The following is a 26,536-nucleotide window of genomic DNA, read 5'->3' as shown; positions in this document are numbered from 1 at the left end:
TGAATCAAACAGCTGAGCTAGACTCTGTAAAAGACTGCAGCAAGTAATGAGCAGTCATATAGGGCCTGAATGTTAAGTAAAAAGAAGGCACTACATGGAAAACACTGAGCAGACCCCAGCATTTTCTGAAGCCAAGACCTACTGGCACATGTTGCTGAATTAATGTGGCCTAGAGGCATGCTCAGAAGCAATTTGAAGATGACTTCTCATCCATATAACAATTCCTGCAGCAGGGTACTGTGCTTCAAGACCACAGAGAAATGCTAGGCTGAGCACCAGGTTCCCATAAGGAACATATGAAAGTCATTTCTCAACAGACAGCAGAGCACACCAATTCAGATGAGTGTCCTCCTTAGAGAGCTGTGCCAATACCTCATGTAACCTTAACAAGAAGTATCTATGTCTATATCACTTCTTAAAGGCAGTCCAGAGGCCACTCCCTCATGGTAAGGCAAGTTAACCTTTCACTGTGCCAGCCCCCAAGCACAGCCTCAGCAGCAACTGGCCCAACACCCCTCTCGTCCAGCACGACCTGCATGCCCAGGCAGCCCCCATGTGTTAAAGCAACACAAGCAACACTCCCACAGGCTATCTATCAAAAAATTCCAGACAGGGGAACTGATCACAGCACAGAGACCCACCATGCTTTAACCCACCTGTGCAGACCACCTTTTCAGAGTAGAATACACACAAAACTCACATCTATGGGAAGAACCACTACAGTAACCCTTGCCCTCCCCAGCCCTGGTTTATAATTGTGGTGGTTTGAATGAATTCAATGGGAGCAAAACACTCCCAAGTTCCAGCAAACCCCCTCCCCCTCTCTCTCTTTTCTCCACCCGGGTCCTAGAGACAACCTTTTCCACAGAGGAAAGTGAAAAGAAAAGGGGGAAAAAACCTATTTATTTAAAAATTATATAAACACAAAGAAAAAAAAAAACAACTGTGGAATCAGCTGTTAGATCCCAAAGCCTTTCTCTTCCCTCCTGGGAATATAGCTTCCCCTCCGGGCCCCCAGAGGGGTTCGACGGAGTCTCTCTCCGATAGTTCACTGAAGGGTCTTTCTCCCTGCCGTGCCATGAGAATCCTCCAATTCTCAGATGACGAAGAGGAAAAAAACAAATTTGAGGAAAAAACAAGTCCAAAGAAAGGCAGAAAAAGGAGCAGTCCCAAGAAGAGCAGCTTCTTTTTCCACCGCTGATCCCAAGAGAGAGCCTCCTGAGAAAAAAAAAACGTGTGTGTCTTGTCCCTTTCCCTCCCATTGTCCTGGAAGGGAGGAACATCACCAAACAAACCAGAGCAGTCTCGACTATCATGTATAGTTACAGAAGGGTTGTTTAACTTTCCTCTAACATAAGCAGATGATAGGAATACAATACTCAGCTAACCTAGGACAATAATGCACAAACGATGAATGGCACTACTAAATGCTGGATGTGCGCAACTACTGACTTTGAAGAAATATGCTATTTCCTCACAAGAACCAGAAACATTTTCACAGGCCAGCATTCTGTGCTTCATTGCAGTTTTTCATTTATTCTGTGGCATCATATGAAGCCAAATCAGACCTTTAGCCTCTGTTTAAAGGGGTTTCTTCCAGTTTTCTCTATGTGTTTAAATCAAAAACAAAAAAATTAACTGGAAACCTGTAAGAGTGAAAAAAAACATAGACCATGGCCACTGCCAGTCTAATGCAATGTAGGGACTTATATAAGCAGGCCATACATAAGGCTTTCCAAATCAAACACCTCAAATACTGGGCAGCTCAATAAGTAGGCAGCGATGTATGATTAGTGCTCCTCTTTTCCATCGTAATTAAAAAAAATTCCACTCCTATCACAGTGGTAATGAACGTTTTTGATGTCTGGCACCAATTCTATTGTTAACAGCACTGTTAGATGAGTGGTGTTAATGCCAATTCAAATATCACCCAGTATTCAGAACAGCTTTGGTGCCAATAGCCTCCCATTACTGTACCATGCTGGACCATCTCAGTAAAGTGAGCAACCACTGTTTATACATAACACAGGCCTTGGTCCAAATTTCATTCATTCAAGTAACCCAATTCCATTTCAACAGCAATGTCTAAGAGAAGTCAGGGCCAAAGCTGGAAGCTTTTATTTATAAGTTGTATCTGTAGATAGGCTGGTGAAAAAAAAAAAAAAAAAAAAAAAAAGAACATACAAATCAAATTCTGTACCTTTCCACATTAAGGACTCTGATATGCTGTAATGAAATTTATTTCAACACATTCTAACTCATTAGTTATTTGGTTCAACACTTGGTATGGTGTTACTCTGAGCTGTTACCATAATCAGCCATTTATCTGAAAGTATTTCCTATGCCATTTGGCTTATTAACACAGACTACTTCAATGGGGACTGGAAATAGAAGAATGACAATGTTCAGCTCTTCATTTGCAAAATGGTAACATGGATCCTTGGGAATCATGATTTCAGATTACTAGCATGAAGAGCAGGTGAGATAAAATGGTAGAATATAAGGCAACTGGGGATTATTTCTAAGTTCACTGAAGCCAGCAGCTGTTGGTTCATTGAATTCACCGGGTTCTGGATCAGCATCATTCAACTGTTTGGGAAAAATGATGGCTCATGGCAGCAATGAAGTGTGAAAGGAAAACTAGAATAAACAATGGGGGACTCTATACTGCCTCATCCAGTGGGAAACACGAAACAAGCATCATTGAAATTAGAGATTCTGTTATGTGGTGAGCTTTGGTTTTGAACTCCAAAAACCAAAAGACAACCAAAAAAATGCAAAATCAGAAGACTGTTTTGTAAATGACAATTTTTTTTTAAAAGGAAGTATGAAGATGATGTACAAACCTGTACAAACAAACATTCCCTTGCACATACTGACTTTCCTATTGCTGTGTACTAACCATCACACATGCTAATGACCACATGGCAGCACAGCAGCTGTAATCTTTGAAACATAGCTATGAATACATCAATATCTAGGACAGTACTGCTTCTCTGCAATGCTGGTTGTTATTCAGCTGTAAGCTGTAATTATCAGAAATGAATAAAGGTGGCCTTTATAAGTTTGACTGAAGGAGTAAGTATTCATGATGTGATCTCCAGATTCAGATGTGACCCACACAGCAAGCTCAAGAGCCCCAGTTGTAAGTGATTTGATCAGTATTTTACTAAGAGTTTAGAGAGTACTGTGTAAACTACCGAGACAAAGAGGTAAAGAGACAAAGAGGTAAAGAGACAGGTTAAGAGGAACCTAATTGTGTTGCTAGGTGTAAATAAAAGGAAGTAGAGGCTATGGCTAAGTGGCTCTCCTCCTAAGTAATGAGCTCAATCAATAGGAATAAAACTCTATCTGCTAGCGATCCTGAAAATGGTTCAGCAACCAATGAATTTAAATTGTCTTAAAAGTAAAGGCCTGTTCAACCCTGCACTCCAACAAGAGGCAAATACTGAGAAACTTCCATGGGACAAGGTTGAAACTGCACTTTGACAAGAGGAACCATGCTGCCTTTCAAATTGTCTCTTGACAAGCCCATGGTCAATGACATGGAGAGAGCAGTCCCATGGCACTTCCACACTTCCATTACTCCCACTGCCCACCTGAGGCAGCCTCTGTGACACAGTGCCCTCTTTCAGTGCACACACTTTTGGGCTTCCATGCATCCCCAAGGGCCAGGGGGCAAAAACAATGAAAAATAGGGCACATCCAGATCTCAAGCACCCAGAATGCAAGAAAATTAACACAAGAGAATCATGACAGCAGAGTGTCCTGTAGACATTAGCTACTCTGCAATGTAATTGCTACTACAGTTTTCTTAATAAAAGCTGGACAATGATAGCAGAGATGGAAAAAAAAAACCCTGATCTTAAATGTTTAATTTCTACATTTGGACACAACAATTGAGGATTCTGCTGCCTAAATAACAACACAAAGGGTCACCTTAGATCCCTAGTATGTCCGAGACATTCATACAGAGTTACCCAGGATACAGGGGTTGACCAGGCTGGCAGACCGACCACTTAGGATCCTCATGGATGTGAAAAATGGCACTCAAGTGCCATTCTCTGCTTAGGCAACTAAATTCCCTCTRGTTGACCAGAGAGAGCACCAATGCAAGAGTACCATCTCACATTTTTTCCCACCTTCCAGCTGCTGCCATAGAAGTTACGTTGTAGGGACACAAGATCAGCCCAAATCCACTACAGATCTTCTGTTTGAAAAGCATTGTGACAAATGTCTGTGTATCAAGGGACACAACAACTTTGAAGAAGTTTTTCTCTGAAGAAGCATTCTCTCCTGATTTAGGGACAACTGATCTGCCTTGAAGCTCAAGAGATGGATTACATTATTTCTTGGCTTTTTCTTCATAGTTCATAACCACGATTCTGTGGCTCTGAGCAATGAATTCTGTCTCTTTCCATGAAGGCGGTATATAACAAATACATACTGAAAAGCATCTAAAAAAGCTTTAGCTGGAAAAAAAATCTAATCCATTAGAAAAGGGTTTTTGCATTTGTCCTCTGTCTTTATTTTCCTGTTTTTTAAAAAAGCAAACAAATGAAACCTAAAAAACACCGCACAAAAAATCTCACTCCATGGCTTCCTTACATGTACTTGAATACCAAAAAAAGAAAAGATTAATGGAATATTTTCATATGATCCTCAAAACATTTTTATAATTTTGAAGTCCAACAGAATTACAGCTCTAGAAATAATTTCTACAATTTCTATAATTTCTGTAATTTCTATAACTTCTTATCTCTTACTTAGAAATAAATCTTAAATATTCTATCCTACCCTCCCCACAAACAGGATCACCTCTTTCCATATAATTACCAATAGTTTCCCCCTGAAATTAATACTATTGACGGGTAAAGAATCAACACACAGAAAAATATGTCTTCACTGAAACTTGAAAACAAAACAAGCAAGAAAAAACCCGAAACCAAAAACACCCAAACCTACAAGATCACCTTTCAATTGCTCAATCACATTACACTTCCAAGTTTTCCAGATACTGGCAATTCTGAAGCCTGTCTCATGCTGATGAGAGAAAAAATGCACAAGTGGGAAGAACATCTCTACATACTGTAAATCTATAGGTATAATTGTTACTTCCAAAAGAGACCATCCCACAGAGGTAGCAGCTTTGGGGCTCTCAAGAGACACTGTGGATTTCACAAAAGGTCTCCAGAAAAATGGTTAGGAGTACTTGTAATGAGAAGAATTTTTCAAACACAATGCAGGAGGTTTGGGAGGCATCTCAGAGAAGCTATTTCAACTTAGAAGCTGCTAAGCTTACAAGGTCTGCAGCACCTTCCTAAATTTCACACTGAAGTTGCCTCGGACCGTAAGTTTGAATTTGAGAACAATAATGGTTTTTGTTGGAGGCTATTGAAAGATACTATTACATTTCAGACTTTTAATCCCAAAAATGCTTTTGCAAACATGCTAATTTTTTTAAAGACCCACACTTCTGTTGTTCAGCTGACATGAGCAGTCTGATATTCACTTTTATAATAGAGGCTTTTTCCCTTGTGCATTCTATTAAAAGCTTTAGATTTTACTTCTTTCAAGTACCTCTACTTGACAACATTTGGAAACCACCCCATAAATCAATGTCAGTAGAAAGTTTTGTTACGAGAGTGCTTAAGCCTCTCCCCTGCAAAATGCTGCAGAGAGTTGAAGTAGGACCCAGATTTTCAGAGGCCCAAACTCACTTTGAAATTGGAGAATGCTTAAATGTACTTAAAGACTCTGGCCCTAAATCTCTACAAGGACTCTCCACTGATATTCTCCTAACACTGTCCAACCAGGCCAGGTAGAAACTCTCTACAAACAGCTGTCCTGGTTTCCTGTCATCCAAAGACACTGGAAAACATGAGGTGAGCAAAGAAAAGGTGACCTTCTTTAGGGATATCCAGAATTGTCTCATTTGTCTCTCCAGAGTCCCAAATTATGCTAGGGAGATGACAAGGCAGGCCATCATCTACCCTGCTGTAAGTCCCTCCCATGAGCTCATCTGCTGGTGGTGACCTGGACCGCTCTCACTGTCCAGTGTGCCACACATAGCTGGCCATTGTGGTTCAAAACCCATTGCCATGAAAAGTCATTGCTTTCCACTTAGTGCATTTTAAGACAGTGTTTCCAGTTCACAGTTTCATTTTTAGAAATAGAATCCAATTCTCTTTTTTTTCCTCCCCACTCCCTTTTCCTTTTCTATGGGGATATGAAGAAAGGAGAATTTTTGCCAACAGAAATTGAAACACAGTAAATGAACAAGTGCACCTAGTGAACCAGCATTGTATTTCCCTTGCTAGGGTCTTTTGTTCATGCTGCATATTGATTTTGAGATGACACTAACACTGGGTAATCTAACTCAGTTATGCAAGGTCTAGTCCTTACAAAGTCTAAGTCCAAGAACAGTAAGTGGGAACTGAGGGCAATCAATGCCTTTGGAGAGCTAATCTTATGAAATGTGCAATAAGCAGTTCCCACTTCCCCAGATAGATACAGAAGCTTCAAAACCAGGAAAATAAATCCCTGTTAAGGAGGGGGGGGGGGGGAGAAAAGAAAAAGAGGAGGAAAAAAAAGAAAACAGTGAGTTCTGGCTTTCAGCTAGTGCAACCTCTTTGAGATGAAGTGATTTACTGGAAAGAGAATCCTGCTAAGGCCATATATTCCGTAGATACAAATTTTTAGATCAGAGCCAAGTGAACTGTCACTGCTTTTTACTTAAGATAATTCCTAAGGCTTTGCTAATTAGGTACTAACAATTCTCTCAGATGAGCCGTGAAACCCAGGGAAGAACATCAACAGTGTGTTTTAAATCAAAGTGTTTATATCAGGAATGATTCATTTTTTCCATGAGGAATGACTTGTGAGACAGACAGTCTTAGCATGGCCATAAATCTACATGAAAATTAAAATTGTGGAAGAGAATAACAAAGGCACGTTGCTATCCCCATCTTCTCTGCCTCAGTCCTACCTCTAGAGACGGAATTTACATTAACAAGGGGCTCCAACTACCACTAGAATTAGTGTAGGATTTTAAATCCTTTTAAAAACACCATGATTAAGGTCAGTAACCCTGCTCTCCTCAACAAAGGAAAGGAGTAACATATGAAGGCAAACTCCATTATTTTTGTCATCTTCCCTAAAGCTTTTTTAAAGAAAAAAAGTTTTAAAAATGTTAAACAAACAAAAGCAGCATCACTCCGCCTTCCTTTGTGAGCTGTGTTTTGAATAGTGGTTAAGAAATCTATAACAAAAAGAGGCAGAAAAGAAAAATTTCTGGTTTAGGCCTGTTTTCCCCCTTTTATCTGTTGCACAAGAGAAGGCTGTGAGCTGAGCATGAAACTGCACTCACATTCTCAGTTGCTAAAAGGCTGAGGGGCTCACTGGCAGTGCAGAAGGGCTGCCAACTCCATAGCATGGTTTCATCCCAGCTGTTTGAAAAGTTGGTTCACTTGAAACACAACCATTATCCCCACCCACACTCTGCAGGAGAGCAAACTCCCCCTCAATGAGGTATTTATTCCACATTTACTGTAACTATTATTGCCAACATTTACAACATCAGTCATTTTAATTAGAAATTTTTTTAAAAAAAAAATCTGGCAATGCACAAACAGGCATATACATATTTGCATGTAAAAATGCAAAACACTCAAGTTTTTCTAATAAATGCAGCTCATGGAAGGGACATGCTTTCCACACACAATTGACTTAAACACTCTTTTTTTTTTTTGTCATAAAAATATACAGATGTGCCTCTTCAAAAAAATATTTTCCCTTTTCCTGTGTTACAGGAAGCCTGCCCACACTTTTAAATACAAAGTAGGTATAAATAGAAGCACAAATTAGGCATCTTGAAAAGTCTATATTTTCCAACCACAGGGAAACTAAGAAATTACTGTGAGTGTTTACATATCTGTTGAATTAAAATGTTTTCTATCCATATGCCCAGCAAAACTGGCAAGAAACTAAAAAAGGAAACAACAGCTTCTCTGGTTCTTTACCTGTTGCTACAGTGGGACTGGCACATGTTTACATTATTCAGCCTTCTTCATATGGACCACTAAAAGTGTCAGTCTTAATACAATTGCCACAGTGATGAAAGCATGTCTTACATATATGATACAGCTACTATGAAAATTTCAGTAAGGCTGTCTGCTTTCCTATAAATGTAACTAGACATTTGTCTTTTTAGTTGTCTCTCTGTACCATAGCTATTAAAGGTAAATAAAAGCATGATGGCTCTATATATGACATTAGTAGCTTGAGGGACTTTATAAACCAGTGAATATAAATGTACTACTCACTACAGGAGAGGGAAACAGGTCTGTCCATCTGATGCTTTCTGACTTAAATTTCTGCTTTAAGATCTTGTTGCTCATTTAAAATTTACTCATCTCCTGTTTCTCTACTGTTGTATGCTGGGTAACTTCTGGTGTTCTCTCAGCTTCTGACGTCAATGTTTTTCTAGTAAGTCCACACAGCCTAACTCACTAGCATTAGTGGTCACAATACAGACACCGCAGCTTCAATCTTGACAACTCTTGTCAAAAGGAGAAATAGAGAAAATAAAACAAAATAAACTAATTGCAAACCACTCAGACAATTGCACACTGACCAGCCCTTTTTTGTCTGCCTGAAACTTCAGTAATTTCAATAACACTTTGAACAAGATTTAGGGGGTGAGCTTGCAGCTAATCAGATGGTCAAAATGACAATCTTAACCACTAAATTCAGCATAAAGTTTGTTGTTTGTTTGAATGTTGTTTTTGTCACACATTTAATTTCTCCCCAGCTGTACTGCCTACAGAGAAGATATTTTCCTTCCCCAATAATACTTGCTTGTTTCGTTGGGTTTTGTTTAAAGCTAGATTTGGGCGTTTGTTAACTAGAAGGTAGGAATGGTGCCTCCAACCCCCGACGTAATACTTGTCTGCACTGCTGCTCACGAGTGGCCGTTTGCACTGCACATTCATGCCCCTCTGGCAGGATTCTGCCGCTGGTGTGCTGCAGCATATCCTCCTCAACAGAGAGATGAGTAACTCCCCCAGAGGGTTTGAGCAGGTCTGTATGAGAGAGCAGGAGAAGAGGATGTACAAAAACAACTGACAACACTGCAAAAGAGCTCAAAAGCTTAACTGCAAACTTTTTCCCTAGTTATCTAAACTACAAGACAACAAGCATTCCTTTTCTCATAATACCTCCATCCTTATTAACAATCAAGCTCTTTTATTTTTTTTTTTAAAGGAGGTTGGTAAGACTTTAAGGTTGTGCAAGACATGCTTTGCTCTGCACCCTGATGAGTGAACATTCCCCTTTGCTGCTAGCCCAACTAATGAAGGGATAAAATTAGCTTTTATCCCTGGCACTTTCTTTAGCAAAAAAAAATGCACTAATCAGCTGTCTTCACTAATCAGTCATCTGGCTAATGACCTTTTGCCTTAAAACACTAAAATTTCTGAATGATGTTTAAAAAAAAAGAAAACCAACTCAGACTGCTCTCTCTTTGTGGGTCTTAAGCCCATCATCTGGAATTGGAGACTGAAAGGTTAAATGGCAAATCTGTATCCTGACTGGGTGATAAATCTATAATCAAAAGGCACAAGCCTTGACACCTCAAGATGTACTTCATTACTACACAACTAAATGATCTTTTTTCTCTTTTTTTTGTAAACTAGAAACAGATGAAAAAAAAATTGCTTAACTCTTTCATACTTTGCCTGTGGAGAAATCCACTCCACATCTGTGTTCAAGAGTCAGTTAATTTCTTACTTATTTATTAATGCCTGAGCAGGAATTCAGAAGTTGAAACCATTTGCCTTTTTCCCTCCCCCTTACAACTTCAGGGAACTACGGCTGGGAAAGAAAATTGCAAAACCACTCCATCAGCCTGCATTCTCAAACACACTCGTGAATGTCGATAAAAACCCTCCAAAACAAAACAAAAACTCCTAAAGTACAGAAATAAGCCTTCTAATTCCCCAAATTCTCACTGTACAGGGCACAGTCCTTCCTCCTCTCAATACCATACCTTAACAATATTTTAAAAGAGGGATTTTTAAGGCCTGTTTCCTTTTCCCTTTCTGCTTTCTACAGTGAAGCCATTCTTCTTCATGTATTAAGGAGGTGGAGCAAAGCACAACCCTGGATGGCTGAGAAGGATTAGCAACAGATGAGATGTCCTGTGGAAGTTGCTTTGCAGAGGCCCGTGATAATTTCTAGCTGCAGTGCAACTGCACCCTGCTTTTTAAACTCAGGAGAAAGAAGACTGCATTTGCCACAAACACTGGTCCCTCCACACAAAGCAGCTCTCCCTGGGGATGATGCAAAGTGACAAATAAAATCAAATTAAATTTGACAGCCTTCCAACTTCCCATCCCCGAATGACCCAGCAATCAATACTCACGGTAGTGAGGGTCCATGTAACCGTTTCGGGGGTCCATGGTAAAGAGTGTCCCACGGTAAGGTACGGAAGGTTCGGAAAGGTGTGATATAGATCCATGGATCTCCTTCTTGATTAATGAGGCCCTTTCCTCACTCGACGTGGAAGGCTCTTCACTGATCTTGCCGAGGCCTTGCCCACCCTGCGGCTGCATTGTGATCGCGTTCCTTCTCTCTCTGTGATAGGTCTGCCCAGGACTTTCATCCTCTGCAAAAAAACGAGGGAGAAGAAAGAGAGAAGGGAAGAAGAAAGAGAGACACACACTTTTAGCCCATTTATAGCAAATACAATAAAGAAAAGTTCTCCCCCCGCTGCCCTCATCCTCCCGGTGTAAGTTTGTGACAGGAGGTGCCTGTGTGGCTGTGAGAGATGGCCTGGGGATGCCTGCCCGTTCGGAGCCGGCAGCAGCGGAGCAGTAGATCACCGTCACCCATGCACTGATGCGCCTACCGGCGGGGCTATCAATTCTGCAGGAACAGACACAGGCTTGCTGTTTCCCTGCCTCTGGGACAGGGAGGCTGGGAGCTCCCTGACGGAGGCAAGAAATGATTTCTCATACAGAGGAGGAGATGAACCCCACCAGCCAGGCCTAAATCACACCCAGCCACCCACCACAGTTCTGCAGCCGGGCTCCAGGTCCCTGGGGCTTCTCTGTGTGAGGGGCTGAGGCCTTGCAGGGAGGTCAGCAGTGATGAGAACCAAGTGGACAACATTAAAATGGGTTCAACTGCTCAAGATACAGCAACAGCAGCATCAGACAGGCACAAGCAAAGCCACCTGCTCTGACAGTGTCACCACATCAGCACCTATGCAGGGTGGTTGAGTATGCTCCCCCTACCTCTTTTTCCCATATCCACACAAACAAAGCCACAAACTCTTAATGAACAAGGAGGAAGAAAGAGGAGGAGAAAATAATAATAACTAAGAGGGTCAAACCCAAGCCTTAGTCTGGAGTAAGCCTCTAGGCCTGTGGCATCACTTATAAGGGGAAAAGAGCCTCCTGACCATGGCTCCACTAGCCTTCCTTGCAGACAGCTCCAGAACTAGATGCTAAAACAATCCTCTGCTCCCACATGAAGTTTAACCCCTAGGGACTACACACACCCTTCAAAAACCAGACAAAATGGTTCTGTTCCTCAAAATCAAGGTGCATGTTCCCCAGTACATTTCTCACATGCCATGTGGCAGGAGGGCTTTGTTACGTAAACAAGTCTCTATTGTAAATGCTCTCCTTCAGTTGCATTATTGGTTTAAAATTGAGATGTTTCTCTAAACAAGCATGATTGATTGCTGCCTGTAATCCTTGGCCAATACCAGTGTTATGGGTACAACCTTGTTCCATCAACCACACTGTACACGCAAGTCTACACCAATACATCTTGAAGGAGTACTGATAAAGACTTCATTTCAAAGTTGCTCTGCAGTTCTAGAAGTACATAAAGAATCTCAAATTATTAAACGCTGGGCACAAATAAAAATGGAAATGAGAACACTTAAGAAATAAAACTAAAGTGCTCTTATTCTACAACCCACATGCAAGGAAGAATGACTGACACCAGCGACAAGGTTGCATTTCAGTTGTCAGAGATTTTAGGTCAGGGATAAGTTTTCATTTGTACCTTTCCCTGGTGTATTTGTTCACAAAGCAAAAGCACCAGCCAGCAATTCACCAGGTGACTACTTTCAGCAAGCCTGACACCAGAGTAACTCAACCTATGTGCCTTTGTAAGAATTAGATTGGAAACAGGCTCTGTACGTATAGATACCTGGCCATTACATGCGTAAACTTGCTGCCCCATTGCTTTGGATGAAGTGCTCATGAGTTTCTTCTCTGCATCCTCTCCCCACAAGTAGCAACAACACAAAAACTCAGCAGCATAGCCTGTTGACTACTTAATTATTTTTCTATCACCAAGTATTACAGCAATCAGGGTTTGCTGACTTATCAGCATCTTCCAGGGATGTCATTCTTTTTACAGCCAGCAGTAATTCTACATACAGAGCTTTTCTAGGGTTGGGTCTGAGGAGAAAGAGTTAATGGAAATAGACAACAACATTACAGAATTTAAACGCTTTGCCCTTTTCTACTTTTTTATTAATATGCACAGGCACTGGTCCCTGCTCTGGATTAGCAGGGTTTAAGGTTTCAACTTTTTACACTGAGGCTGGTTTTAGTTAAGAGAATTGCAGAACGGGGTTTAAAACTTTAAAACTTATATGAGGTTTTTAGAAACTTGCTTGTGTAACTGGAAAAAAAAAATTAATCACTCCAAAGATATATTTTCCATCAGGTTTCTCTTTAGCCAGAGCCTTTCATGTTAAATTTCAACCTAGAGTGAACTTTCACTGATGAGACCTAAACTCCTATAAAAATAGGTATTACACTCCATTTGAAATTCTGACAGACTTTTAAGTACAGCAAGCTAACCTGTGCTACAACAGTTCAGAAAGAAGAAAGCTAGAGTGATTTGTGGGGCTGTATAATCTCTCAGATGATCAGATAGGATTTCAGTTCTTTTACTCTTCCATATAAAGATAATATTTGTTAAAACTGCCATCCTGGGATACAAGAAGCTGACATCTATCTGTGGACTCCACTTTCATATTTACCTTCTCAAAACATGCATGTGTCATGAATCAAGGTACTTGTGACTGTTATAGAAAAGGCTGATTTTTCAAATTGCTGAATGAAATTCAAAACCTACTTTCAGTAACTTAGAAACTAACGGGGAAATATGGTTTGTTTTAATAAGCTTTTCTCTTCTTTGGTTACTTCAGAAAAAAAAAAAAAAACCAAACTATTTTTCCTCTGCATCAATGATCTCTCTCCCCATTATGAAGTTACTGCTAGGTGCCATTGCAAGTCAAAAGTTTCTGTATGTTTTCTGCCACACAAAAATTGCCCCAGAAGTATTTACTAAACATGATGGCATTTTTGCAATAATAAGGCTCATTCAACAGCCAAACATCTTGCTAAACATTTACTTCACACTGCTGGGTTGCTTTTGATAGGGGGCAGATGAGAAATTTGACAAGCACCCACGCTCCAGGACACCAAGAGCCAAGAAGTTTGCAGGAGCTCCCCCGGCACCGAGCAGGGAGCTCTCGTGCAGTAACACTGCCGACTCTCACAGCAGGCAAGCCACTCCAGTGTGCCAAAAAGGGAAAGCTGTCTAATCTTGTTCTGGTTTAACTGAATCGTTCAATAAAGTTTCAAGAGTACGTGTGAGCAAGGTGCGCCAGGCCAAATTATTGACAGAAACACACTGTCCACCATGGCAACAAGTGGGATTCTGAAGCAAAAATGTAAGCAAACAGCCCACTTCTCCAGCAGCATCTGCCAAAGGGCTTTTACAGCCAAATATGCAGGAATTGTTCTGTTACTGCTCCGCTCACGTTTTAGAGTGGCCAGTTTTAGGGTCAAAAAAAACATCTGATTTATTAAAATGTTGCAGAGAGACAAATGCCAAAGAGAAAGATGACGTTGGTGGCAGCCAACCAACATCAGTACATCTTCCCACCTTTTGCTAGTGTAAGAGAGAAGGGTTAAATAAGAAAAAAGTAATCATGCCCAAAAGTAATCTGCATAAGCTTCTCTTCACACACACTCTCACTCTGACTTAACAAGGCAATAGCCAGACACACATGTTAGAAGTGCCCAGTCTGGAATTAATCCACGATTCTCACATCCACTAAGAAATATCTGATTTAGTCCTGCTATTTTGATCAGAAGCCATTTTTATTAGAAGTGCTGAGCACCTCATTTAATGAAGCACCTCTCACTTAATCAAAAAGCTTTCTAGAAAACTCACACTGGACAGCATGCCTGAACAAACACACTTTTAATTGCACAGTTAATTTACTCAGAAAGTTTTAAAAACCAGCACAAGAAAAGCCTAATGCAAAAATTCACTAAACTTTCTTTACCTGTTGAACTTTTTTGCTTTTTTTATCATAGACCAAGACAAAGTAGAAGCTATTTTACTTTAAACCACCTAAAGTCAGCAACTGAAAAAAGTTGAAATCTAATAGTAGACCTCACTAAAAGTCAATCCCAACACACTTCAGAAACACCCCTGCTTAAACAAGACAACAGCCCAGTAAATCTGTTTATATATTGAGTTTCATCAGCCTATTTCTGCTTGCAACTTCCAGAGAGCATTACTATCTCATGAGAGATCTAACAACACACTTCAGCTGGGTAAGAGAAAAGACAAGGTACTTACAACTGAGTCCAAGAGACCCCGGCTGATGCTCCCTCTAAGCTCTCCTCTTGACCAAAATTCTCTGACTACCAGGACATGGGCATTCCTCCCTCTTTTCCTCTCTCTCCCTTCTCCCCCACCCCGCCCCCCCACTCTCAGAGGCAGTGCTTCTCCCATTAGAGGAATTAAAAGTGGTTGGTGCCATGCTAAATTTAACAAGCTCATTAGTATTCTTCCTGTGTGCTTCCTAGTGAACTCTCCCTATTCAAGCAGCTCTCTCTAGCTGAGGGGTCAGGCGGCTAATCATTAAATCAAACTAATGTCACCCTATCACAATCAGTCTAAGAGAAGGAGGGTTTATTATTTCAGTTTATGCTAAATAAACGGTTTTACAAATGGTCTCCAAGCAAGGTCAACAGCAGCTTCAATTACAAGACAAACTTAACAAGAGTTGCTATAAACCAAGTGCTCCATATTGACCTAAGCACAAGCTCGGCTCTGCATATTGCCACTAGCAGGATTGTACAGGAATGCATATTGTAAAATAAAGGAAAGGGTAATCTTTTCTTTGCCAGAATTTGTGACTGCACAGAGACTGCTCATTCACCTCTCCCCAACCAGATTGCTGCTCAGCTCAATTCACCCCACACAAAGGCTGAAGACCAGACCTCAATGGACCGAGTGAAACATGTTCAAAACTAGGCTCTCTATTGTGACTGAATTTCTTAACATCTTTTCAAAAAGCGGAGAATGCCTTGAGGCTAAAGGAAGAAACAGGCTAATGGTGAATTGGGAATACTGAGCAAATTTCAGAGCCCTTTCCTCCTAGCTTTTGAGGTTGAAAGCAAGCTCTTTCCTTTCAAGTTTCAAAGTCCTTTTTCCTCCCGCAGTGTCACAGAAGGATTTGAAAAGAAGGTAATTGTGCTCACAGTCCCCCTGATCAGAGCTTACGTCCTATTTCTGGTATTTCAGAATACTTCTTGCAATAATGGTGCATATAGCTCAATCCCTTAACCGTCCTGCACTCTGCAATTGCTCATTAAATGAACAATTGCTGGTATAAAATGCCTTTTATGTTCAAGGTCTGGATATAAGATAAGCATTCTAGTACTCTAAATTTGGTTTACTAAGGAAACTCTCCATCATTAAATTACAAAACTGAAGTCAGAATATCAGTCTTTCCCAGAAAAGTAGCATTTTAGGTGCTGTGAGCCAGAAGGAAGGGGGAAGGTGGAGTGTAAGAAAGATTGACTACTTAGATTCTTAACAGAACAGATACCTAAGCGAGAAAGCAATTTCCTTCCCATTTAAGAAAGTCTAAGTTTTTGACACTTGATATTTTCTTCCTTGAAATAATGCAATAGAGCAATCGCCAGGCTCATTAGGACACCTGTATCTGCACTTCCTTGCATACACTCGCTGTTCACTAGTCTCTGGACACCTTAGAGCAAAGCAAGAGGAAATACATCTGTACAATTGTGCCTGCCCTTAAAAACAGTGTATGTTGTAAGCAAGATTTTGGTTTGGGTGAGTGTAATGATTTAAATTGAGCACCCCAGTCCCAAGTTTGTTATTTTCCTGGATTTGCAGTAACTGCACAAGAAGCACTCTGGAAACACTAACACAGATATGAATGATGATGTTCATAATTGGTTTTAAAAATAGGCACACGAGAGGCTACAAAATCCTTTAGATAACAATACAGTATTCACTTTACTTGCAATGCTTAAGCATACCATACACAAGACTTTTGTGCTTACAAATAACATACATTATCTGAGCTTACCACTGAAAATGTGTACTTTTCTATTCCCACTTGTAACGGATTTTTAGCTTAGTTATTTTTCCATTATCCTATATATAGTATTTTCCAAAAACAGATTTGCAACCATTGGAATATGAATACGCAGCTCCTTTGTGGTTTTGTTTATTTTGAAAAACATTTTATATTCTTTTGTTGTCAACTTTGTCTTTCACTAGAGGAAAAAGTATTTATTAATGAAAGCGAGAGAGAACCCAGTCCTGACAATACCTACCTAATACTCAGCACACACTCCCTTATTTTCCTCAGATGAGAAATACACTAATTTTTGTTGCACCTACTGCACAACTTGGTTCAGCTCCTTTTTTGACAGTACAGAGGAGGACAGAACACAGTGCATCGACACAATGACTATGACTTTGGAAAAAGAGACTGATCCTGCACTCCCTGGGTCAATGGCAAAGTTCCCACTGAACTGGACAAGACAAACTTGGGCCTGTACAGAGTCTACACTACTCCAATACTAAACCAGTAAAGAAAGCACTGCTATCAGGAGAACATTGCTCTCAGCCTTTTCCAACTGTGTAATTCTTCCCCAAAACCAATGGGGAATCCAAGAATGGCACAAAGCAGCTTAAAAAACTCAGGTAAACTTTTTCAGACCTCTAAATCAGAGAGAGCCATGTTAGGAGCTACATATTTTTCTCAATTTTTTGGTTATCCAGATGAATTTCCAATTACCTCCCCAGCTGCCCCCAATTAAAAACAACTGGCTGAAGCTAAGCAGACATATAGGAAATTATGTAAAATAAAACCACCTTTAAAGTTTCATACAAGCAAATACCTACTGTATTTAACTGAGACTCTGCATCTACAAATCCTTGCCTCAGATCCATAGGGAAATGCTAAAAAGCTCATGTAAGCTGAAAAAATCCTGCTTAGAAAACACAAGAGGTAGACGCAGCTACCTACACAAAAAGGCAGAGTGCTGTGGAAACTTCCTTGTCAGTCCCAGGACTCAGCCTCAGAAGGCAGACAAAGACGGCAGGAGGCAGGGCTGGCCGTGATCTTGCATCTCACTGATCATGCAGGACATGTGGAAAAAAAGGGAGTAACAGTTGGGTATACAGCTGAAGTTACTGACCTGACACTTGAGCCATCCCAGGATCTTCAATGATTTTGGAACAAGCTGTGGAAGTTGCTTGCTGTGAACCAGATTTCTGCAGTAGCCTGTTGGCCAACTTTGCCTCGAGCTGCCCAGCTGAGCCAGCAACTAGCCGAAATGTGAAGCTTGAACCCCTGCAATGCCCAGCCACAACCCCAATCTGCAGGGCTGAGAGTCTCTAGGAAGCCAGTGGAGGGACTAATTCTAAGCAACTTGCAAGGTCAGCCTCCAAAAATGTGGGAGCCTCACTTCTGAACAATCCCTCTCCCAGCCTATTTCCACACAGGCTTTAAAATAACAAAAACAAACAATTTAAATCAAAACAGCTGAAAACCATTTTCTCCCTTCCCAAGTTCAGGACTACGTGTTTCTCCCATGGCAGACAGTGGATTATTTCTGTGATACTTAACACCGCTGGCGAATGCAGCCCCCAGCACTCTGGCTTAGGTGTTAGTGACGCCATTGACTGTGGCAGGAGAAACACTAAACCCTGCACCTAGGTACTGAGCAGGTGGCAAGATTTTAAGTTTACCTTCATGCGGCCTACAGGGCCTAAATTATACTTGCTTTACTCACACTGAAATCCTGGGGATTCAGTGAAAATACTCGTGCAAGTAGAGCAAGAGGGATTCATGTCCAGCATCAGAAATGCTCCAGCCATTGGGCACTAAGAGTCTATGTCTGGAAAATGCATTGATAATGTTTGTTAGCACGTGGAAATGCTGTATAACTAGCTTGATGAGAAAGGGGCTCTTAATAGTACAAGTGCTTTGGAGTTCCAGTGTGAAAGAAAAAAGGAAAGCTGTAATGCAGAGAAGTAGAAGACATTTGGAGGTAGAATTAATTGGAAAAACTAACATGTAGCATGTCATTTCTCCTTTTAAATTTGCAGAATCAGAAGGCAGTCAAAAGCATTTCCCTTTCTTGCTATGATAAATTCTATGTTTTGACTTTGCTTCTTGAGGCTTGGGGAACTCAAATGAGAAAAGAAATTTCTTTTAAAAACAAATTTACTTTTTCATTTCCCCTTTCAAAAAACTGTTCTACCCTACAAAATTCAGCAGACTGCAAACTACTGTGTGACAGCCTCAGCAAACTAGATAATTTGCTCAACGTCTGCTGATCAGGGCTAAAACTCAAGCTTTATGCTTTCAGAATATCTCCAGGATCATTGTCCTTCTCCAGCATCTACACTCTTCAAAGAGCCAGGAGACTCAAATATAACTTAAAGACAACAACAGACATCAGGATCTGACTATTAGCAACCATTTCTCAGAAGGAAAAAGCTCCTCAGTCTATTGTAAAACTCTCAAAAGGATCATGATTTTAAAACATTATGAAGTGTCTTCGATTAGCCAGTTGTTAGACTGTTAGTCATTGCTTACTTCAAGCAGGCTAATTAGTTACATCAAAGGCACTACAATAAATTCCCAGGAGCGTTTTGGGGGGTGATATATTTCTCAACCATCTAATAGCACTTTTATGCCTATCTGGGGGTAACTGCCTTATTTCACTTAGACACTGGGGGACATATTCTGTACTGTCACTTTCTACCAAGCCAGCAGCAAGACCAGGCCTTAAAGCTGTTTGAAGCCTGATATAAATTTGATTAGCCATGCTTAAAAGCCACCAAAGAGTGAAAGAGGAGTAGTTATAAACCTTTTGGTGCACCATCTCCTTTTGCAACATTTACAGCACAGGCACCATGGCATCGAGAGAATTTTTTTAAAAAGCTCTTTATAGTATTGCATACTAACAGAATTATATTTCTTTCCTTTTTCCTTGGGAGGGTTCAAACTGTTAAATGAAATCATTACCAAATCACTAAGTGGTTTGCAACAACCCAGGCAACCCTTCAGTTTAGATGGCAGATATCACCTATTTAGTTGCAAAATTTACTTATTACTGCATCCTTTTGCACAATTGGAATAAGAGTTTCGTTTCCATTATATTATGTATTTCTGGTCTCTGAAAATATGTTATGGGTTACTGTGCCCTGATTTACATTGGCTGCAACCTCATTTGAGGACAATGATTTCATCAATGTTTCAGGGCAAAATTTGAATGTCATATACATTTCTCTGTGCAGATGTGTATGTGCTTCTACATAGAAAAGTGTGGTCACAGACACCCACAAATTCATCTCCAGCTTACATTCAATAAAATCCAGCCAACTGAGGATGCATGATACATGATATCTGAAAATGAGCATTCACACAGGCAGGCTGGATACATGAACATAGAAATGAGACTTTTCACATTCATCAGAAGTCTAAATAATTCAGAAGAATGCTGAAAAACATAAGGTTTACAGCAAAAGATGTTTTCACGCAAAGGAAAAATCGCAAACCCTGTTCACCAAGCAATCAGATGCTTTGAATGACCTTCTGGACATTGGTGCTTTTGTTTAGAACAGTAGAACTACTAATCCAAACTATTAATCCACAGGCACAATCCATTGTGAAATATTTCTTTTATCAACACTGCTTCTCCACCACAAATATATTCTGAAGACCCCAAACCTGGCACCATTTGTTTACCTCTAAAGCTGAAATTCAGAGGCTATCTTCCCTGCCTGGAGACACTACATGCAAAAGAAAAAAACTCTACTTTAAGCCTAAAGAAAACCTTGACCTTCCCAAAGACCAATCTGTTTTCTCTCCCCTCTGCTCACTTTCTTTTCAGTTCTCTCCACTAAAGAGGCTGTACAAGCTCTGGGAGAGGGCAATGCTGCCATACTGCCTCTCATAGTTCCTCCCTTCACATTCCAGACATCAAAAATACTGCTACCAGCCACAGGCAAGCAGCCTGGGTCCCAGCATGAGTGCATGTGAGTGAGCAAGGAGGGATGGAGATTGGAGAGCCTGGAAGAAATTCCTTATACCATGATCTCACCACTCCCCTCACCTAGGAGAAGGAATCCTCTTAAAAGCTTTGGATCTTTGGACATGCAGAGTTGGAGAATTAAGACAACTGACTACCACTCACTAGTTTACTTGTCAGTGAGTCTCTTCTTGATTCTTCACTTCCCCTGCAACTTCTGGCCAGGCTTTCCAGGCTCTGGTAGGGTCTGCCAGACTTGCCTGCTGTATTTGAGAAGAGGCAAGAAAGCCTGAGACACACCAGCTTTTTCTAGTTTCTCAACACAAACCCACAGGAGGAGGAACTGAATGCCAACCAGATCACTTTATGGATGAAAACAAGTTGATGGTTCGCATTTTCTTTTTAACTTCAAGGATGAGCAAAAGTGGTTTTGAGACTTTATCTTTTTGACTACTTACGTATTTGTGTTTCTAAACTTAATGCTGGATAACAGATTTTAAAAGACAGTGGAATATTTGCCTCAAGTTTTACTGATCAACTGCATACATGTACTTAGGTGCATATAACAGTGTTAAGCAATATTGTATATTTCCATTTATCATAATGCAATGGGCTCCTGAGATCATAAAGACAACTTAGAAAAACACTCCCATGTTCACAAAGAAAGTGTCAGGACAATTTAAAACAGCACTCTACTACTACTACTACAGTAGCCATGGCAGCTCAAAAAGAGCATTCCTTAATTGTTAATCCGGTTTTGCTGGCTTCATCTATATACAATCTGGCAGAAGGAGATTTCAATGTTTCCTTATTATTTTTTCCTTCTTATTCTTGGCTACCTAGATTTTCAGGCAACATTCATTTGACAGAAAACTAAACTAAGTTTCATCCCTCGAAAACATTAAATAAGCGTGATTTGTACAGAAAGAAGGTTAGGGAAGGGAAAGAAAATCACCTGCTAAGTTCATTTGGCTACACAGAAAGCAAAAGAGAAAAAAAAATCACTGTGTAATGCCCAGGAGTATAATCACTTCTGTGACCTTTGTGTGCTGCAGAGGAATGCAAAACTGTAGTCAGCAAAGAAGGATTCATTCCAGTCCAGAAAGTATTCCAACAAGAGATTTACCAAGTTTTACTGTTTTAGGATTGTTTGGTATGTTTTGGTTTTTTTTTTTGAACAAAGTAGTAATGTCTCTTAAATGTAAGAATTCTTACTATTACACTAAGAATTCTGTTTCTAAGCCAGGATTTTTCCCAACATGATAGAATCAAAATTGGAAAACATACTTTTCCATTTCTGTTAATACATTTTGTGTGACGAAAACATACAGCACTTGCGTTGAACAAAAGTGAGGCAAAAAGAAACAAAAGTAACTTCAGAAAAGCTGCTTCATCTTGAAAAACAAAGGAAAAGAACCAGAACAGTTTTTAAAGGAAAATAAAATTTCCACAAGGGTTTCACAAGCAACTGTCATGAGGGACTGAACCTCAGTTCCTGCACAGACAAAGCTGTTGTGGGAGATTTCATATTGAACTCTGGATTCAAAGATCTTTCTGCTCCTCAGATTTCATCCTAGTGCTCAGTAAGCCACCTCAATTCCAACAACTATGTCTTCTTCACTCACCAAATGCACAAAAGAAAATATATTTGCTATATATATTTTATATAGCAAATAAGCACAGTATGATTGAAAGATTCAAGGTCCATTTTATTTATATACAGAAGCATGCACTTAAGATTTGAAGACAAAATGTGTTGAAAAGTTAGCCCAAAGCTGCCATACAAATCACCCTGCATATTAAATGTTCCAATTCTGAAAAACAACGTGTGCCTCCCACTTCTATTACATAAAATTCTTGTCCACAACTTGCACAATTTGTCCACAAATACATAACTGTTGACTAATAACTATTTACCATGTCCCTCTGAAGGCAAGGAAAAGAATACAATCAGAAGAAAACATACAATCAGAAGAAAACAAACAAATCAAGGTTTAGAGGTGTTATTGCCCTGAGATCAAAAGGCTTACCCCATCCAGACCCCCTGCTATTCTACCAGCAGCAGCAAAATCTCATCCATAGCACACTGCTTCCTCCTCTTCATAACTTAACTACCTTAACTGATGAATCATGGGTTTTAATAAACATCCTGAATTACTGGATAAACAGTAGTCCTGATTCACCAGCATCTCACCAGAATTTTAAACAGCCAAAGAAGGTTTTTCTCCAAATAGCAGCCATGTGCTTTCTTCCCCAGTGCAGGACAGATGTTGGCACAACATCTTGTTGGCACCAACAAAAATTCTTTTTTTTCTTTATAAACCGTAGCCTTTTGGAACCATAATACAGATACCTCCTACATGATACTGTCAAATTCATCAAATTCAGAATAATACAATAATGCTAATCTCATTGTTCTTCATACCAGTTTTACCACAAGTTCTTAAAGCATGAAAACTAGAGGATAACTTGTAGTCTAGATATTTCCAGGTACCTCTACAGTTATTCATGACTATCCTGTCAACTGTGCCACAATCATTCGTTGTATTAATATATCCTCCTTGCAGAGGGTATGAGATTTAACACAGTTGTCCTATAAAATTCAATTAGCCATTTCAGATGCACTGGAGTTGTAACATCAAAAATAGCTAGCTTTAAAGACAGAATTCCCATTAGAAATCACAGTTTTTTCATGGCAGAAAGACTGACAGTCCACAGCCTTCACATAGCAGAATACATATTGGGCTTGCTTGCTGCAACTCCTTTCTAAAGACTAGAAAAAAATCTCTTCCAGAGCAGTAAGGTTACCACTGTCAGCTGCACTGAACTACGCACTTCCCTCTCTTTTGGGTCTTATCTTCAAAAATCACGGAAACAAGGATGTAAACTTGGACATTAAAGAGTGTTAACATCAAAGTACATGCACTACTTTTGATATTAAACAAAGCCTTGAACCAGCAATCTAACTGGCACAAATCAGGGGTGTCTATGTAATTTCAGAAACAGCTGAACTGAGCTCTCTGCCATGGCCTGCATTTGCTCACCGATTTTTCAAAGCACAGTATCCCTGTATATTTTTACAACTACCTGCCAATCAAGTAAGCAGCAGGAATCCAAATTCACTTCTTGGAATTTTCACCGTTTATCTGTCCACATTTCTGAGCACATGAACTTCTCTATTTCTCTCTTTTCCTTCAATACATTTTAAAAATTTTAACATCTCCATCCAGAGCAATTTCTTTGCATTGGAACAAATCATGTCCCATATAAGATCCCTGCCCTTTGGTTTACATAAAAATTACTGTATTCCAGAATTCAGCTGAAAAAAGGAATATACAAGTGCATAAAGAAATTATGCAAATAGATTTCAGTAATAGATTAATATTTGTATATGAATAGATTTCAGTAATAGATTAATATTTGTATATTATCTCACCTGTATTCCCCCATCCTTCCCTCATTCAATCTATTATCATATACATCACTCTTTCAGGTCTACATATCCCAACAGAGCTTCAAATTTTCTCATCAAGAGGCTAAGTAAGAAAGGATACTTTTGCTGTCTTAACCTTCACTATTTCCCACAAAAAGCAGGGTTTTCATCAGCATCCACACACACTCCCCCTTGTTGACAACCATCCCAATGCTATCTTCATAACTTGGACTCAAATTAGTCTGGGCCAGAACTTACAGGAAAGACTTTACCAACAGCTATTGAATAGACTCAGCTAAGGAGAAGTCCTACAGAAAAGGCAGTACAAAAAATTCAGGTAGACAGCTGGACAACACTTTGAATTTTAACTTTCCCCTGTGCTTTAACTTACCAGCTTAGTTCATACTGAAGTCTACACAAGACTCTCAGAACATGTTAATTCATAATATGTCATAAAACTTTAGCCAGGGTAACACATTATGGTTTGAACAGGTATGGCATACGCATCTAAAGTTACAAGTATAAACTTCAGGATAAATGGAAAGAAGACAGAAAAAAAAAGAGCTCAGATTTGGATTCCTAGCATTTTTTGGTATCCTATTAATGTTTTAAGTTAACAGGACAAAACCCAGGATGCCAGGATGAATGCTGTGATGGAACATAATACAGTACATAACTGAAGGATGACTCTCCTTCCGTAATACAATGTTCTTTGGCTTCATTTCTGAGGGAAACAAGGCTGAATAATACCAAGGAAAGACAGAAATGAATTTGGTATCTATTCTACATATCTTTGAAACTCATTGATTGGATTAAACCATTTTAGTCTGAGGCAAGAGTTTCTATACCAGACTTCTACCAAGAAAAAGGCAGTAGCCAGGTGGMAGAGATGCTGCATTACCAACTCTCTAACATCATACAGAAAGTATTAGGGAGCAAGGTGTAATAAGCATACCACCAGAAAATAAACTTTGATCAGAGCCAGCATCTTACCAGAGAATCAAGAGCAGATAGCCATGCCTTGGAGGCAATTCCCAGGAAGGTCCATTTCTACTCCAAGTAGCTTTGCATTTTCAGCAGAACTGTTGATTAGGGATGTGATCTGGAGCAAGTTTCCAGGATAAATCTTACAACAAATCAGCACCAGAGTGCAACATAATCACATGAAGTTCTGTGGCCTTCAGCACTATAGGATGATTCAGGTATCCACAGTGCTTGTGAGTTACTGAGTATTTTAAGAACTAGGCATTTGTCTTCCACAATCCTCCTCAGCTGTTGAGGAATAGAATGCACAGGAACACTTTCATATACCCAGGAGGTTTATCAACCATTCATGAAACTATATGCAGTCATGAAGCTGGAAACCGACTGTAGAGTCTGTTTTGTCAGGCTGACCATAAATTCCATCACAAACTGAAAAACTACACATACACAGCCTTTATGAAGAATAGCAAATAAAAGTGTGGCCCAGGAGTGACCATTGTCATCTTCATAGATCAGAAGCATGGCTGCAGAAGTATCAGACATGTATATCAAAACCTGGGTTTACTGACAAAAGAGTTTTCTCCTCAACTCAAAAAGACCTCTCTTCAGCAGAAGCCAGAAAAAAATGGCAGAGTGGGCCCAAAGGAAGCTGGGAACAAATTGAACCTTAAACCAGTAAAATACCTATGGTCCATCAAGTTGTCTTGTTACTGAGGAGTCAGTAATTAAAATTTTAATGGCATGCAAGCAGGTTTCTAAATCATTATGCAACAGAACACAGTGTCAACAATATCGCTGAACAAAGGGATAGAGAAAAATCAACCACCACTGCTTAATCACTTAGGACTCTGTCCTACAGCTATTCATCTGTGGAGCGAAAGTCACAAAAGTCCCTGACATCACTGCAACTGGCTGCTCCGTAGCAGTAGGTCATTAATTTATCCTCCCCAATCTCAAACTGCAATGTTTTACTTGCAAGGACTTGAGAGTAGGTATGCAATTTTGCCACAAGTGTACAACAAAACTACCATCACTGTTTATGAAGCACACACAGAACTGTTAGAACACAAGTAACATGACAAGAAAAAGGACAGTTTGAAAGTGACATCAAGCCCACAAGACAAAGGCATGGCAAAGTTGAGGTTGCCTGTGAAGCATTCATTGTATGTGTAACTACCATCTCCTTCAAGACATCTACAAAGTAACATGCTTTTTTTTTCTGCAAGACCCCAGCTTCATCCAGCACCACCCACGGTGAGTTTCATAAGCAGTTTGTCGCTACCTAGTTCTCATCTTGGAGTTCATGCTCCTCTCCATGAAAGCCCAGCTTTCATTAAAGCCCAGCTTCATTAAAGCCCAGTTCTGCAGATATATTATTAATTTCTCCCCAGACGTTTTCTGGCGCTCATTGCAATATTCAAGCGGTTCATTAGTATTAAGAAAATGTATTTTACAACAGTTCTGCAAGATGAAGCGCTGGTGTTAACTACTACCAACAGAGACTACCCATTTAATGTCCCTAGCTGTACATGCATAGTCTAGAGAGCCTGAGAACACATTTTCAGAGAACACATTTTCAGAGTATTTAGGAACGGATCTACTTTACAAGTTTTCAAGCAATATCCATGACTGTAGTTGTCAGCATGTGAACAATGCTTGTGTTTCTGAAAACCAGATGCAAGTCACATACCAAGGGGAAAAAAAA

General features: G+C 39.9%; 1 protein-coding gene across 2 annotated transcripts in view; it reads right to left on the bottom strand.

Moving 5' to 3' along the window:
* GLI3 (GLI family zinc finger 3) overlaps positions 1–26,536 on the bottom strand; it is a 202,867-nt gene that overhangs the window by 125,475 nt on the left and 50,856 nt on the right. For both annotated transcript variants that reach the window (XM_057371346.1, XM_057371347.1), the window contains exon 3: positions 10,424–10,666. In XM_057371346.1, coding sequence (XP_057227329.1) covers positions 10,424–10,666 — 243 coding nt within the window. The remainder of the gene's footprint in view (positions 1–10,423; positions 10,667–26,536) is intronic.

The sequence above is a fragment of the Malurus melanocephalus genome, unplaced genomic scaffold, assembly GCF_030028575.1.
Source record: "Malurus melanocephalus ecotype Western Australia unplaced genomic scaffold, MMel_1.1 scaffold_145, whole genome shotgun sequence".
NCBI classification, from domain to species: Eukaryota; Metazoa; Chordata; class Aves; order Passeriformes; family Maluridae; genus Malurus; species Malurus melanocephalus.
This window is presented reverse-complemented; position numbering and strand designations above follow the sequence as displayed.